This window comes from Poecilia mexicana, unplaced genomic scaffold, assembly GCF_051168715.1.
Source record: "Poecilia mexicana isolate PSO_F unplaced genomic scaffold, ASM5116871v1 scaffold_18, whole genome shotgun sequence".
Lineage (NCBI taxonomy): Eukaryota > Metazoa > Chordata > Actinopteri > Cyprinodontiformes > Poeciliidae > Poecilia > Poecilia mexicana.
In genome coordinates this window covers 21,625,519-21,642,383 of record NW_028263387.1, presented here as the reverse complement: position 1 = coordinate 21,642,383, position 16,865 = coordinate 21,625,519, and the positions used below count along the sequence as shown (strand labels likewise).

The 16,865-nt window shown below is 39.6% G+C and overlaps 1 protein-coding gene across 2 annotated transcripts in view; it reads right to left on the bottom strand.

Annotated features, from left to right (window-relative positions):
* Window positions 1-16,482, bottom strand: part of cyp26b1 (cytochrome P450, family 26, subfamily b, polypeptide 1) — a 36,580-nt gene extending 20,098 nt beyond the window's left edge. For both annotated transcript variants that reach the window (XM_014996175.2, XM_088015236.1), the window contains exon 1: window positions 15,273-16,482. In XM_014996175.2, coding sequence (XP_014851661.1) covers window positions 15,273-15,476 — 204 coding nt within the window. In that variant the 5' untranslated portion in view covers window positions 15,477-16,482. The remainder of the gene's footprint in view (window positions 1-15,272) is intronic.
* Between the last annotated feature and the right edge of the window lie 383 nt (window positions 16,483-16,865).

The following is a 16,865-nucleotide window of genomic DNA, read 5'->3' as shown; positions in this document are numbered from 1 at the left end:
CTAATTGTGAGGTGATGACAAAATGTTATTTACGCTGCGTGTTTACACCAGGGTTTTTCTATAAAACTGTCTTGGATCCGACTTTTACGCCAAACGGCAAATTTGTAAATTTTACGGTCCTTCATCTGCTGTAGATTTATGCTTCGAGTTTGATTTCCCTCCATCTTTCAGGGTACAAACTGTTGACCTGAGCTGTTTTCCCAGCTCCTGTACACTTCCTCCTCCTGTGGCAAACACACACACACACATTTTGAGTAACGCAGACACACACCAGGTTGCCGGCTGGCCTCTGGAGCCCTCGGGGTGTGTGTGTGTGTGTGTGTGTGTGTGTGTGTTGGAGTGGGGTTGTTTTCCAAGCTACATTTTGCTGCCACATGGATGTAGAGTGGTTTAGTATGTCTGCCTGGCAGACCGGCCGACACACACACACGCACACACACACGGTTTAATTCAAAGGGAGTTCCTCAGGCAGCCAGACAAGGCTCCCTTTCAGATGCAGCGTTAGATTGGAGCGATTGTGCGTCTGCGTGCATTATGTGCGTTTCTCCGCTCGGTTTGTCTTTCCACCGCCTCGACCCGCATATTTCTGAAACCGAAGGTTTTCAACTGTCACATTCTGCGCTGGAAAGTGGGGAAAAAAAACACCAAAAAGTTGCACTGAAATAATCCGTGCCAGGGGTGTGGTCTGGATGACATTTAACTCCAAGGTGAGACGTGTCACTTCGCCAAATTTTGGTTTAAAAAAAAAAAAAGAAACAACTCTTACATGTTCACACAAATAGAGAAACTCATGGAAAGTCATGATGTAACGAAACGCGCAAACGTCCAGCTTTTTTTTCTTTTTTAACGCTGATTGCGGAGGCAGCGACACGGTTTCCCTCCAAACGTCAGCGAAGCGAGGGAAGCTCTCCACTGTAAACACTCGATCCGTTTTCATAAAATAAACCTCCAAGAAACCAAAATTACCACCGCAGCATTACGGCTGATTTCAACCGGCGAGGTCAGAGGCGGAAAGCTCTGATGTGAGCTGAGGACCATAAAGAGGTTTTTCCTAATGATGGCAGGCGAAGAAGTGTCAAAGCTTTTTTTTGTTTTTGGCTTTCTTTGTCAACATGTTGCTTAGCAACGAGGAGACGTACACGCCGGCGGTGGAGACAGGATTTATACAACCTTACGGTTCTTTAACTGCGTAATTTTAAAATAATTATTCAACTTTTTTGTTCTCTTCTTTGCTGTTCTGCGTTTTCAACAGTATAAAATAATAAAAGTAGTTTATCCGTTACGACCGTCTGCGAAAACAAGCTGCAGTCCTACAGAACGCTAGCAAATATCAGAGCAAACGCAAATAAAAACACGTTGTTGTATTAAGTTTACGTAAACATTGTATTTTTTAAAACTAATTTAAAGGAACTGGTGGCATTTTTCTTAGACGCAAAAACTGAGATTTTAGTCATTTATTGCAATTTTAAGAATATATAAAAGATTAAAACTAAATAAACCCATCTACGTAACAATACAACGTTGTGTGATTTTAATTATTTAAATTGGAGCGTACATGTGCATACGGTAAAATTGTCTTTGTTTAATTCACTTAAAATTCTTTGGTCAAACATTTTTCATTGCTGCATTTCTTCCTTCCTGCTCTTCTATTATCGCCAAAACGTTATTTAAAAAAATAAAACTATATTATTGGGACTGGCAGCCTTAACCACAGGAATCCAGGCACAATTAAAATAACGTTACATTAAATAACATTTATTTCACTTTCATTAACACAAAATGTGGCGTTTAAGTTTGATAAATTCGGGATTTCACCGTAAAGATTCACACTTTCAGAGAAAACGCTGCTAAAATTAATTTACCTCAGATTAAAATCAGCATTTTGAATTTGTGTCATAAAAAAATTTAATTTATTAATTATTGTAACTTTATGGATGCAATATTTGATGGATATTCCAAAGTTTATGATATGAATAACTTGAAATATTTTGGTAAACAACAATAATTTCCCAACCACATTTACCTTTAATATAAGAATAAACTAAAAAAGTACACAAAATATTTCTGGAGAAAATGTTTTATGCTTTTTCTCTAAGCCAGGTTCTGATCTCTTCTTTGAATATTCAAACAACAATATAATTGATAAATAAATTAAAAGAAAGCGCGTTTAGTGTTATACTTCACTTCTGTATGTAAAAAATCAGATACGGGCGCCATTAATTGTGTTTTTAAAGAGTGCAAAATAAATGCATGTCCTCCTCTGACATATTTTCCACACAGCAGTGTGCAATAAAACGAAGGGAATACCAAATCCAGCTTTTCTTTGTAAAATGAAACACTTTCCCTCCGTTTCCCTTGAGCTGCCGACTAACTGTAAAGTGAGAATAAACCCGGCGCCGGTGACTGAAACTGCACCCCAAGGCGTGGTTGGAGCCGCGTTACATCAGGTTTTTGTCCAGGTTAAAACTAAAACACTTTTCTATCTAAAGGCCGTCCTTGCAACCTGTGATGTTCGCCTTCATTCACTTCCTTTTATTATTTCAACCTGATTTATTCGGGTATTTTACAAAAACCTCAGCAAACACGAGACAAATGAGTGTCTCTCTGATGAATCTCCACCCAAATAAAATGTTTGGGTCCTGAAATCAGCAGAAGCTTCCTGACCAGCTCCATCCCAGACATTCCCATCAAATATCCGAGTTTTCCTTGTTGCACACCAACAGACTCGCTCACGCTGTCCCGGCTCGCTAACCCGCCGGCCGAGCTAAAAATACCCCCGTCTGTACTGTTGGGGTTGGCCTGGGGGCGAACCTGGGCCGGGGCTTATAAATGTGCTCTTTGTAGCGCAGTGGAAATGTCCAACAAATGACTCTTTTATTAGGGCAAGACAAAAAAACACAGCTAATTATGTTTGCTCAGATCACACACACTCTCGTGTGCGAGGAGAGAGGGAGGAAAAGTTCACATTTAAGGTATTAGAGAGAGAGACTGATAAGAAAACAGCAAAGTAGAGCTAAAAAACCTTCTGCTCGTCCTGTAAAACCTGAAATGAAGCGATGAATTACTACATTAGCATCAAAGTACAGCTTTATGATTTACATTCACTGAAATCAGAGTTAAAAAATTCAGTAAGAATTTCACAGAATCAGTTGGTTCTTGTTTACTTTTTAGGATAATGAACTTCCTGGGGTCCGTCATTAAACACACAGCAATAAAAATTAATTATATTTCATACAAAAAGTTGATAAATTCATAAAATATACAATAATCAACAGTGTCTGTGACTTTTGTTCTGCTTTAATTAGAGTTAATGGCGTAGTTCCATGTTTTTACAGTGACATTATTTAAAATAAATGAATTAAACTGTTTTTTGTAACCTCATCCTCTGTCGTCCTTCTGATTGGTTGTCCTTCATCGCCTGTTAAAGCTGCGGTTAGCCGGTTGGCTAGCCAGTTGACGTTGGATTAAAAACGACCAATCTCAGCCGATCAGAGGCGGATGAAGGCTGCGAGGTCCGGTCTCAAACTAATCCAACCGCTCCGCTCACTTTCTGATGAAAATGTTTGATTTCGACGTTTCTTAAAGTTTAAACTTTTGAACGTCTTGGTCAAAGAACAAAACCAGTGTATTTACTGAGACTCCTTGCCAGGAACATGTTCACCAGGATAAAACCTGCCAAGGAGGCTCTTAAAAAAGAAATTAAATAACAGCTGAACGACTTTATGACTCCATACGTGAGACAAGCATCAACAGAAAACATCCGCAGGATGTTAAACTATTCAGCACATATTCTACGTCAAATTCAGCAAATAAAATATCAATATTAACTCGCTTCCTGTTCTTTTTTACTGTTGGTAAACTCTACATGTTCTCACATTCAGATCGATCATATTTTGGTAAATTCACAACATTACAAAAAGGTAAATAAAACTAAATGCTATTTTACAAATCAAACTGATGGAAACTGATGTTAGTTTCAGCTGAACACCAAACGCCACATTTTCCCAAACAAAATTGACAATAATTGAGTTTTTCCTGAAGGTCTGAAAAAACATAACTTATAATGGGAAAACGTCTTTTTATTTTTTATTTACGTGAAACAAGCTTATACGTCTTACCAAAAAGCTACTTTCGTGTCAGTTTTGTCAAACTTCAGGTGTCCAAAGATAGAAATTAGACGAAGATAAGTGATAAAATTTGTTGTTTTCTGACTGTATTACTGTGCTGGTGTGAAACTATACCTGAAAAAATAAAAATAAAATAAGGGAGGACCTGACTTTATTTTACGTTTTGTTTGAGAGAACCACTGAAATTTAAATTAAATTTTTATTAATTTGCATTATAGTATTTGAAGCTTCACGTTTGCAATAATTGTAAACACAAAAAGCCAAAACCAACTTAATACGGGAAAATAAGTAGTTTTTTAATCTATATTTGAAAATGTACTTAAGATATGCTGCAATATCCTGAAAAAAATTAATTTTAAGTTAATTTTGCCTAATTTCAAATGTACTAAGATAGAAACTAAGTAAACATACTTGGTAAAATTTTGTGATTTTACAATATGTTACTGATCTGATCAAAACCAAGACAGGACTGGACCAGGTTTGATTTGATTTTTGTTTGATTTTATGAAAATCCACTGGAAAGTTACAAAAAACACTCATTTATTAGTCAGACTACGCCACATCTATTTATTTTTTTGCTATAAAAATCAGATTGTTATCAAAGGTTTGGCGTTAGGTGAAAGTGAAGATCGAGATGTTTGTCGGCGGCGAAAGTCGGCGACCGAGCAGGTGAGCGAAACGCACCAAGCCGAAAAACGTTTCCGCAGAAATCGCAGGAACTGAACTCCCTCGAAAGCCATGAGGCTCAACTGGCAGGTGGATCCAAAGCCGGCGATCTCCACGGTTACGTCTAAAATAAAGGTTAAAAATGAAAAAGTGAAACGGCAGCGAGAGCGGAGGAGAACAAGAGAGAGGAAACGAGGTCAAAGGCACCGAGGGAATTCCTCGTCTCTTTTCAGCCGTCAATCATTCAGCCGGTGCCAGAGATACCGAGGATCCAGTGTGAGGGCTTTTATGTGTGAGTGATTGTGTGTTTGAATGGGGCGATAGGTCCTCGACTTGACAATGAACCCCGTCCCTTTGCGGTCACGCCACCGCATCAAGGAGACCCGGAGGGAGGAGGAGAAGGAGGAACAAGATGAGAGAAAGCGAAGAGGGAAGGAAACCGAAGAGAGGAGGAGAGGAGGGGGGAGCAAAGAGCCAAAAACGGAGGCAGAGAAAGCAGGCGCAGAGCGTGGCAGTGCAGGCAGAGAGATGGGACGGGCCCTCGTTTTTTTAAACAGGACGGATTAAACGGGGGGAGCGGGAGGTTTTAGATGGTTCAGCCAGAAAACACGAAGAATGGCGAAGGAGCCGGAGAGACACGGAGGGGGAGGCAGGGCTGGCCCCTGACCCGGGGACATTATAGAAAGGGAGATTATGGTTGTTCAAAACTCTCTAAGCGCTAACCCCAGGACCCCAGCTAATACCCAGACACACACACACACACACACACACACACACACACACAGACGTTTCCCTGCCTCAGTACAAACAGAGCGGATCTCAGATATGTTCACACTGCAAAAACACAAAATCTTACCAAGTATGTTTGATCTGGTTCCTGGTGCAAATACCTTAGTATGTTTGAAATAAGACAAAACTAACCTATAGATGACCTTTAATCAAGATGTAGGAACTTCTTTATGTCAATAATCCCTTAATATTGATGAAAACATTCTAGTTCTATTGGCAAATTATTTCACTTTAAATGGGGAAAATGTTTCGTTATAAGTGAAAATAATCTGCCAATGGAACCGAAACTTTTTCACCAATGTTAAGGAATAATTATTGATCTAAAATAAACTCCTTTTAATTGGAGGAAAATTAGTTGTAAGTTAGTTTCGTCTCATTTAATTGTACCCAAATATTTGCACTAGAAACCAAACCAGAATACTTGGTAATATTTTGGTTTTTTGCAGTGCAGAAGGTTTTGTTGCACAAATAAAACCAAATGTTATTAATCTTGTTTGTTCCTCTCTATCAGGGTGTCCAAACTTTTTCTCTCAAGGGCCAATAAAAAATATAAATTTTAGGAATTGAAAACATCAAAAATAGAAAATGGATGGATGGATGTTATTTGTTATGTGTTTTCCAGACACATAGTGCCATTGTATAGCACAATCAAATAAATATGTTAACTTTTGTTATTATAAAAATGGCATATAGATCAAATATGACCTTGAAATTGGGCCTTTGTCTCTTTAAAAACTTGTGCCGCCTTCAGGAAGTCATCACAAAATCGTGCATCTGTTAAACACTTTAGCAACGTTTTTACCAACGTTTCACTGAGAAGTATCTGCTCTAATGAGCTCAGCAGATGCGTAGTTCAACCAGGTGTTTGCTAATTGCTGCTGGCTAGTCTGAAGGAGCAGCTCTGAGGAGGAGCTGTGCTTTGAAGGCGGGGCTACGTCCAGCCAGGCGTTTTGCACGGCTGAATGGTTGCCATGGAGATTAAAAGATTTCACAAGGCAACACTCCAGGTACATTTTTGATGTAACATTATAACACGGCATAAAGCCAATTTTATCAATTAATCGTATTGAATCAATTATTGAAATATTCTTCAATTAATTTAGTTGTCAATTAATTGTTAGCTGGTGTATACAGACTCAAAAAAGGCCATTTATTGAAAAAAATCCACATATTGAGAACAGTAATGAAAGGCTAAAGACACAAAACACCAGGAAGACACTTTGATTTTTGTCTTCATCGACATTTGTGCATTCATAAAGAGCATAAAGATACCATCCAATATACAGCCAGTCCTGTTTGGGCCACTTTAACCCAACTTTGAGATGCAGACCAAACATGCGAAATATCTTGGTCTTGGTTCAGTTGAAATGAACTCTGGTGCCGTTCAAATGTATATGTGAACACCAACCAGACTGTAGAACTATAGGGCAGTGCATTCTGGGTAAATACAACCAAAACAAACGTGAGAGTCTAGTGCTAGCGGGTTAAATAGTTCATGGACTTTTAGAAACAACAAAATCAGCTAAAATCTGACATTTTTGTCCACATTTTGTGAAGGAAATTGCGCTCATGTCTTCTTCAGAGGTTTTTGTGTTGTTTCCTTGAGTGGTTCTTATTGCAGTGCCACCACAGGTGAGGAGGGGAACTGTTTTTTTCACCACATCATCTGAAAATGTAATAAACGTTGCAATTTTAGTCCCCAATCAAACCAAGTCTATTGGACTATCAGGTGTGAAAAAAACCTTTAAACCAATTATCTACATAATTTAACAGTATAAACCCCATGTAGCTAAAGTCAAAGTGATGGGAAAACTTCACCATGAGTCTCTTTTTAGGCGTATTTGTGGTCGTTTTGTTGACCGAAGGACCGAAAGACACCCGCTTTATCCTTTAAGCTTTTCACACACAAAGTTTGTAAGCGATAAACGTGCAGCCACCTCTCTTTCACACACCTACACACTCACTCGATGAGGGGAGGGGGATTAACACTGGCCTCGATAGTCGGCCCAGGACAAGAGTGTTGAAGGAGGGAGCAGTGTGTTCTCGGGGTGAAAGCAGGGGCAGGGGAGACCGCTGCCAGAACCTCACGCTAATCTACAAGAGGAGGACAGCGAGGTCGCATGGACCTAGAGACGGACAGAAAGTGGCTTAAACGTATAGATTTAACACTTTCTGCCACAAACCAGTGGACTAGTTTAACATTGGGGAAACTGATAATGAGGATGAAAACATGAGGATGAAAACATAGACGACGGGGGTGAAAAGTCACATTTAGAGAATCGGATTGTGAGGCGACAGGAAAATCTTTTTAAAACACTCACATGTTGGAGAGACTGACAAATTCGTAACGAAAGATCGGAAACAACGCAAAACCAGTCGAACGACGGAAGTAACGGTAAAGCACTGAGAATGCGACTGAATCTTAACGTTTACACACGAATGTTATTTTTTTGGATGTGTGTTTTGACAAAAACTACAAGAAAAGTTGGATTGGACGCTTTGAAAGTTTACGTGACGGCTGAGGAAGAGTCCTTGGAGGTTCAGGGATCCTGCCTTGAATGTTAACACGCGAAGGGACGCCCCTCGTTTCATGAGCTACGAATCTCTGCACAAGAAAAACACAAACTAACCAGGTCCCTGGTCCGCTCATATTTAAAACTGGCATATATTTCCAGACCCAAATGTTTTTAAAATCTTTATATTTTTGGTCCAGTTTTGAATAAATATGTGCAAAATTTACAGCAGATATTTGCAAAATGTGAGATTTTTAATGATTCAGTTCCAAAAAGAATCCAAAACTAAAGGAAAATGTATAAAATGTGCTTTTCCAACAAGTCAGTGGTTTACAGGTAACCTCCTGATGAATTTACACTGGAAGTTTAGTCTTTAAATGATAAACTCTGAACCCAAAGACGTCTTCGTTTTACATAAAAACAGCACAAAATGTAAAAAGATTCAGATATTTATCACCTCAGCAACAGTCTGGACCTAGCATTTTTTACAAGATTATTATTATCAGAATGATGAGTAAAAAACCCAGTTTCACTGTATTTACTTTAAAATTTCTGACAGAAATATACATTAATCTTTCTTTGAGAGAAATATAGCTGTAAAATAATAAATGTTGAGTTTTAGTTGTTTTTACTGTACTTGTACTCTATTTTTTATACATAAAATATAGAACAAATTTCCACAAAATTAAGTTTCTTCAGATATTTAGTAGGCATAATATTTTATCTCTTTGTTCTTTGCTTTAATACCAATATTTGCTGATTACTTAGTCAGGCTATCTGCTCTGGTAGCTTACTAACTTTATGTTTTAAATTGTAATAAGTAGTTTGTTGGGTTTTTTCATGTGAAATATTTCCAGCCTAATTTCTCCTGTTTTGCATGTAAGGAGTAAGTTTATTTGAGCTAATTTGGTCTCTAATTAAATAACTATTAAGGTATTTTGTGCACATTTTTTTGCTTTTCTGTTTGTTTTGAACAGTAGCTTTACCAAACATTGGTGCCCTTTAATACCAGTAGATGCTTCAGATTACAAACATATTTCCAAGCTCCATTTTCTCTGTGAATAACGTTCCAGACCTGGAAGACAAAAACAAATCCCAACTTTTCCAGACTGTGGATGTGGATTCTGCATCATCATGCATTATGTTTTGGGGATGTTTTATGACTTCATGTGATTCCTGCCTTGGGTTTTTGTGTGTATAACCGCAGTCATACAGCACACAGCGAGCTGCACCGCAGTAATGGAAAATACTATAGATGAAGCCACCGGGCCTCACAATGCTCGCTCTGTCTGAGCCGCTTAAGGCACAACCCTCTGAAAACCTCTGAAGAAGTCGACTGGATGGATTTCTGGGGGTTTTGTCATGACTGTCGGTACAGTAGAGACTTTGTGGTTTTTCTAAAGAACAGAAAATATGTTCTAACAGTTTGTTATTTCATGGATTCACTGTCGAACCAAGCTGATTTTCATTTCCACCAGATGATTGTGAATATTTGGGCTCAAATGTCTTAAAATCCTATAAAAATGCTTTAATTTTAATCTGATGTTACAGTTTTAATACAATAACACATTATAGTGCAATATTACGTCAAATAGGCTAAGTATTAATAATTTGAACTGAATGAAACTTTGTTTTGGGCCTGAAAAACTCTTAACCCTTTTCTTTTTGTGTGTTTACATTACTGTAACACTAAATGTAGCATAAAAACTAATCTGTTCATCAGGAGTTTTAAAATACAATCTGGAGATCAGGAAAACCTGATCTTAGAAAATAAATAAAACTTCTGACATCAACTGTTGTAACTTTTACTGATGAGTCAAACATGAAGAAGAATTAACGTAATATTTTGTCATTTCTTTTAAAATTCATGGCATATTTAAATTTGTTGACCATTTCTGTTCCTTCAGACACTTTTAAATCTCCCGTTAGTTTAGTGCCAACGTCGGCCAGAGCTGTTTATCCTGTCCGTTTAGTGGATGTGCAAAAAAATCAACAACAGATAGAAAATTGTCTGGGCCGCCCCCGGACTTTAAGCCACCCTGGGCAGTGATCCATGTCAGCTGTATCTAAAACCACAAATGGCTACTTAATACATTTTAGCATATAACGTATTTAACGTAATTAAACTTTTAGCTTAGTGACGTTTTTTCAGTGTTTATTCTTTATCCTAGATCTAAAATAGTTTCTGATTCTTTATCACTGATCAGCCCAATAATTTAACTTGAAGTGAAATAAAAATTTGACTCCAAACTTATGATTAGGATCATGATTACAATCATATTTTACAAGGATTTATAAAAGCTTTTAAAAAAAAAACACTTAAAAGGTGTTTAGATGTGATTTTGAACTGAAGCTTGGACTCAGTTTATCTTTAAGAAGATTTAAATAAAAAAAAAGCCAAAAGCGTCTCAAAAACAGCCAAGATGTTTGATTTTTAAAACCGTTTCCCTGATTAGCGTAGAGCTGACAGCAGGTGCAGGATACGAAGGACTTCGTGTGAAGAGCGCGTTTGGTCTGGGCGGCGGTTGATAACCTGCACACTATAATTTACACTTCATCACCGTCAATCTGACGGGATTAGAGGAAAGATGGATGACAGATTAAAAGCTGTCGCTGTTGCAGTTTGTGCATAAAAACAAGCTGTGCGAAAATATTGTGTCTAATGTTATTCAAAAACATAAACCACGAATGAACACGTAATCATGTGTTTCAATAGATATCAAAACGTGAGATTCTGTAAATGAAGAAAAAACAAATAATTGTTCCTGATTCACCAAGAACTTTGTTTTTTTAACTTAGTTATTATTTTTAAAAATGGTAAGAATACATGTCTTTAAAAAGATATGGAGCATTTTTGCACATTAGTGACACCTTGTGGAAGCATAAAGTATTTACTGTAAAGTTTATTTGGACTGATTAATCATAAACTGTTTCAGGAAATGTTCACGTCTGATTATCCCCTAAATGTTTTTATATTACCATTAGATTCCTAAGTGCGCCCCCTATAGGTGGGAAAAATGAATTACTGATCAAAATCAGGCATTTTGAAAATCAAAAACATTTTTCGATCAATGACACATGAATTTTGAGCTTTAATAAATAGGTTTTATGCTATTTTTTGTCTCATTAGGAGCATTTTTGATATTTATTGAAATACCAAAACAATTAAAAGACATTTTGTCCAAATTAGAGGTGGCGATGTGGACTTAAAGTTATATCACGATATTTTGTGCTATTATTGTGATAACGATAAAAGTAGAACCATTTATTACGTCTCTTGAGGAACATGGCCACTTGTAATACTTTTTTAGGACACAATCACTAAAAAAGTCTGATTTGTATCATTAAACTGCAAACACTAACTGCATTTAATCACATTTTCAAATCAATCAATATTTATTGGTACTTTCATTGAACAAACAGTGGACAAAATAGTAAAACTAACAATACGGATATTTTGGGGGTGAGAGTTAAACATTATTAATTTAAATTTATCATGATAACAATACATTGGAATTCTTTTCGTGATAAGAAATGTATCGCAATACAATAAAAGTCGACCTCTAGTCCTAATGCACTTGTATTATTTTTCTTTTTATATATAATTGCAAAGGTTGCTATATTATTATTTTTATCTGCTATATAAACTAAACACACATTATTTTATTTTCTCACTCTTGCTTTATTTTCCCAGGTTTATTAAATGCCAACACTGTTAGTTAAAGCCGCCGGACGCTTTGAGTCCCTTTTATGAATTAATTAAATTAAAAGCAAAAATCTAGATGAATAGTTTGTGTTGCACCTTGCATTTTCTATTTTTGAAAGGAAAAGGAAAAATTTCCCCCCCAACATTGTTTGTAAATCTGTATCTGCATGCTAGCCAAACCTAGGCTAGTCTCGGCCGCCCAAAATCACTCAGAGGGCCGTAAATGGCCCCGGGACCGCACTTTGTATTTGAAGTAATCACATCTGGAATGGTCTAGATTGTTGTTATTTCTTCTTGCTGTTTTGTGTGCATAAAAGTGTCGGTGTAGGTAAGTGATTCTCTGCTCTGTGTGTGTCCTCCCTCAGTAGCTTGGCACCGTCCATTCAGAAAGCTCCGGCTCCTAATGAGAGCAGACAGATCCTTGGCAGAGTGGCCGCGCCGCTATTTCTAACTGCAGATCGCTTTAAAATGGATCAGCCACAGAAATATGTAGCTGTGTGTGTGTGACGAGGTAAAAATATATACACTGTACACACACGTTTAGACACTTAAGTGTTTATGTTGGAGTCCTGAACGAGGTGCCAGGGGACGCCAGGCGAGAGCGCGGCAGAACAAAAGAGGATGTGAGTTGAGAAAAGAAAATAATCTCGAACCGGTCGATTTGTATCGGGAGAGATTTAAAGCCCTCGCTGTTACCTCGGGACGCGCGGCTACAGAGCCGCTGCTTGTTCATTGATGTAAACAAACACCCCGCTGTAATTCTTCATAGCGAGTTTCAGCTCAATGTTTGGCCGCCCGGTGCACAAATGAACTATTTTGGTTCCCCGTTAACCCGCCAGCAGTGCTGTTTTTGGCTGAAAAGCTCAGCAGAAACTAAACAAATACGGATAGAAAATAACTGCTGGAACATAGAGTACGCAAAGAGCAACACCCGACCAAAAATGGGACCAAAACATGGGAATCCTGGGCTAAAACGACCCAGTCGGGTCAAAGAACATCACTGAACGCAAAAATATGTAATTACTACTTTAAAAACTCGTATCTGCTGCCCCCATGTGGCCAAAACTCATAGTAGCAACAAAAAAAGTCAATCATTGCTAAAATCAGACATTCATACATTTTATTCTCAAAAATACATTTGTAGTCTTGACAGTGGCACTCATTGTGAACTTAACGGAGGTCTAGCGCCCCCCGCAGGGAGAAACGGACCGAACAACTTGACTCGTATAACTGTAGAAAAGCATAAAAGCCTTTGTTGTAACAACACAACCTTGGGATGTACTAGAATCGCTGCACTTCCTGTTTCAAACAGTAGGTGTCACCACTGAGCTACTACTACTTTTAGATACCTTTTCAAATCTTTAAAGGTTCTTCAGTTTTGTTCTCATTTTTTGTCTAATCTTGTTCATCCTGATGTTTGTAAGCTGCTGCAGTCGAGTTCTACAATCTTACAAACAAAAAAGTCCATATTTTATACATTATATATAGATTAAAAGCTGCTGAGTTACATTTACGTTTGAGTAATTCTTACTCTGATTGTATTTCTGATCTGACTTGGTTAGTTGTTTCTACAGCAACACCTGCTGGCCAAAAAGGAAACTGCAGCAACTGTAACATCTAAATTTTATTATTTATATCAGGAGCCAATGTAGCAAAACTACCACATTTTACGAAGTGGAGCTTTATTTGACTTTGTATGATGAATAAAAATGCATTTATTTGGTATTTTCCCAAAGCCAAATCGAAACTTTCAACAACAAATTACTCAGAAAAACACATGTCCAGCAGTTGGGCTCCCACAGAAGACCAAACAGCAAACTCTGGTCCATCCACACTTAGTCTTTGTTTAGTAAAAATCCAGGTTGGTTGTTCTTACATGCTAACGTTAACGACTGAAGTAGGTTTCTAACAACTCCAAACTCAAAAAACAGCATTTCAGTTTACAAATACTGTATTTCAAGAACCTCTAAGCCATCGTTAAATTAGCTTTGGTCGGTTATTTATTTAAAAGTTGCTGATTATTCATACAGGAAATGGAGGTTGGAGGCGGCGCGACACCTATTGTGTTCTTGTGTGAAACAAGTAGAGATATTTTTTACACAACTTTACTTTGCTTTTTACATGATCTGTTCTCAGTTGCCGTTTCAAAGATAACGTCTCCTACCTGAATAAACTCTAATCGGTTTCTGTGTAAATATCGACTGAAAGGTTCCCACAAACCACTTTTACATTTTTATGTTAGAGTTTTAATGAGCTTTGATTTCAGCCTCCAGCTTCATCTAATCTGGATTTATAATAAATAAAGACCCAAAGAAATTAATCTGCTGCAGGTGCTAACAATCTCGCTTTACAAAATCCTGACCTCCCGGTGTTAAAGGAAAGTCTCTAAGCTTCACTTCAGGACAACAACGCGCCGTGGAACCGCTCTAAGAAAACAACATTTTGAAACGGAATAGACTCTTCCAACCATCTTTAGGTGAAAACAAAAATCGGTATTTTGCAGGAACTCAAGGCTGATCGGTGCATCTCTGATTTCACCTCAGGAAAAAAAAGAAAAAAGAAAAGTCTCCTGCAGAACCAGCGCCGCGGCCAACAATCTGGACTTTTCCACACTTTTCCAGCGCGTTTCGGAGACATTTGGACCTCATAAGCGCAGACACTCTCAGCCTCCTCCATCAGACTGACATACAAGCCCCCCTTTCCCCTCCCGTCGCCGCTCCATAAACTTGGCCGTGGTCCTCGGCTGCATTCCGGGAACGCGTCTCCTCTCTCTCTCTTTCTCTCTCTCTTCTCTCTCTTTCGGTGTCAGATGTTGCACCGACGGGAGCACCGCGAGTTCAAACCCCGCACGCTGCCGACGTGCCTCCGCGCGTCCCGGTGAACTTCGCTCATCATTATTTCTCCGATCGTCGCTATTATTACCGATACCCTCCTCCTCCTCCTCTTCCTCCTCCTCCAGCTTTACGTGTCTCTGTCTGTTCGCTCTGATCGGCTTTGCGGCTGCAGGCAAAGGATGCTCCAGCTCTTTAAAGTTGGGATTTTGGAGGATGGAGCTGCAGAAACTCGTCATCTCCATGTAAACGCATTCCCGTCCTTTGAATCTGATGCGTCTTTCAACATGACGCCAAGCTACAAACTTGACAAATTGGAGATAACTCCAACAAAAAAATCAACTTTTTAAGTCAAACTTCGCATCTAATGTGATTAATGCGTTTATCAGCACGAGTCCAGCTACAAACTTCACAAACCGGAGGAATCTCCAACAAATATGAGCTGCAAACTCGGGATAATCTCAAAGTAGTTTGAACTTTCCTGCCTCGGGTTATAGTGAAAAGCTTAGCGGGGAAAAATCAGACTAACTCATCAGTAACTTGATAACTTCACTAATTCTGACCAAATGGATAAGTGTAAAACGCAAAGTTCCCTCTGATCGGGTCGGAATCAAACGATCCCACCCGGGTCCAGGCTTACCTGCAGCAGCCAGTGGCAGGTCTCTCCGATGAACGGGAAGCCCATGGAGCCTTTGGGCATCGGCAGCTTGCAGTTCTTGTCCCGGGTGGCCGTCCACCGGAGCTGCCAGAGCTGCTGGGAGACGGCGACCAGCAGCGCCATGGACACCAGGCATGCGGCCAGCGTGGCCAGAGCCGAGATCAGGTCGAAGCTGTCGAACAGCATGATGAGGAGGATGACGAAGATGTTCAGAAAAATAAAGAAATAAAAGTCTGGGTCACAAGTTTTTGTTGATTTGTTGATTATTTTCTTGTGCGTAAAAAGCGCAGCGCCGATTTACGCACTCCAAACGCTCCTGGCGCGGGTTGGTTCTCTTTTTTTTTTCTTTTTGCTTTGGGAATGAATGAACTGCGGAGGTGTGATATGGATTATGTTCTCTTTTTCTGATTGTTTTTTGGCGTCTCCAGAGCGCAAATCGCGGTTGTCTGAGTGAAGGAGACGCAGCAACAGGTGACGCTTTAATCTCAAACCTTCAGAGGAAAAAACAAAAATGAAATCACCGAAAGTCAGTTTGCTTTAATGATTTAAACATCTGGGGCTGGAGGCACACCTGGCTGGGGACGCTCCTGGTGATTGAAAGTTCATTTTTGTGAGTTTCTGGGTTAAAAAATTGGAAGTATAAAGTAAAAAAAAATGTCTGGAAATTTGAGACAAATATTATTAATATTTAAAATATAAAAAAAAAAAGTGAAGCCGAGCCTGGAGCCAAGAAAAGTTTAAACTTTTTTCTTTTTAAAACTTCTGGACTGGGATGGAAAAAGTTGCTTTAAATGGGGGGAAACTCTTCCAGGAACCGCGTGATTCAGATCCAAAACTCTTTTTGAAAAAATAAAAATCTGTATATTTGAAAAGGTTTACGCGCCTCAGTGCGTTGCAGTTGGAGACGTTTAAGATCCTTGAAGCTGCAGTGATGCGCAGGAGATGCTCCGTCCTGCTGCTGCTCTCTGTCTGCCGTCCTCTCTCCTTTCTGCGCACCTTTCTGTCTCTCCGAGCGTCTCTCTCTCTCTCTGCTGGCTGCACACACAAGTCACCCTCAGTGCGTGAGTGTGTGTGCGTGAAGAGTGTGTGTGCGTCCAGCCAGAGGCACCAATGAGTGTTTATATAGTGTGGAGGCAACTGGAAGGCGAATAGGCGGCCAAGGGCTCCCGTCGCCCCCCTCCAGCCCCAGACTCCCCTCCCATCTTCCCTCCTCCACCTCTGCTCCACCTCTCTCAGCTCCCGGAGAACTCCCCCCCCCCCCCTCCCGTCAGAAACAGGAGGAGGAGGGGGCCGCTGTAAAGTGAGCAGCAAGCGGCGTAAGAGGAGAGGTGGAGAGGCTCGTGCTGGAGCTGGCGCGGCGCCAGCGGCTGAGGGGAGGAGGAGAGGGAGAAGCTGGGCTCCGTGCGGGACGTGCGCTCTCCTCATCCTTCTTGTGCTCCAGAGGCGGTCACCTGCGGCCGAAAACACGCAGCGCGATCCGCGGAGACGGGCGCAGAAAGGGGGTTTGCGCTGTGGGCGCCGTGCTAGAGGGGGCGCCACAAGTTGGTATGCTAAATCAATTAGTCACATGATAAA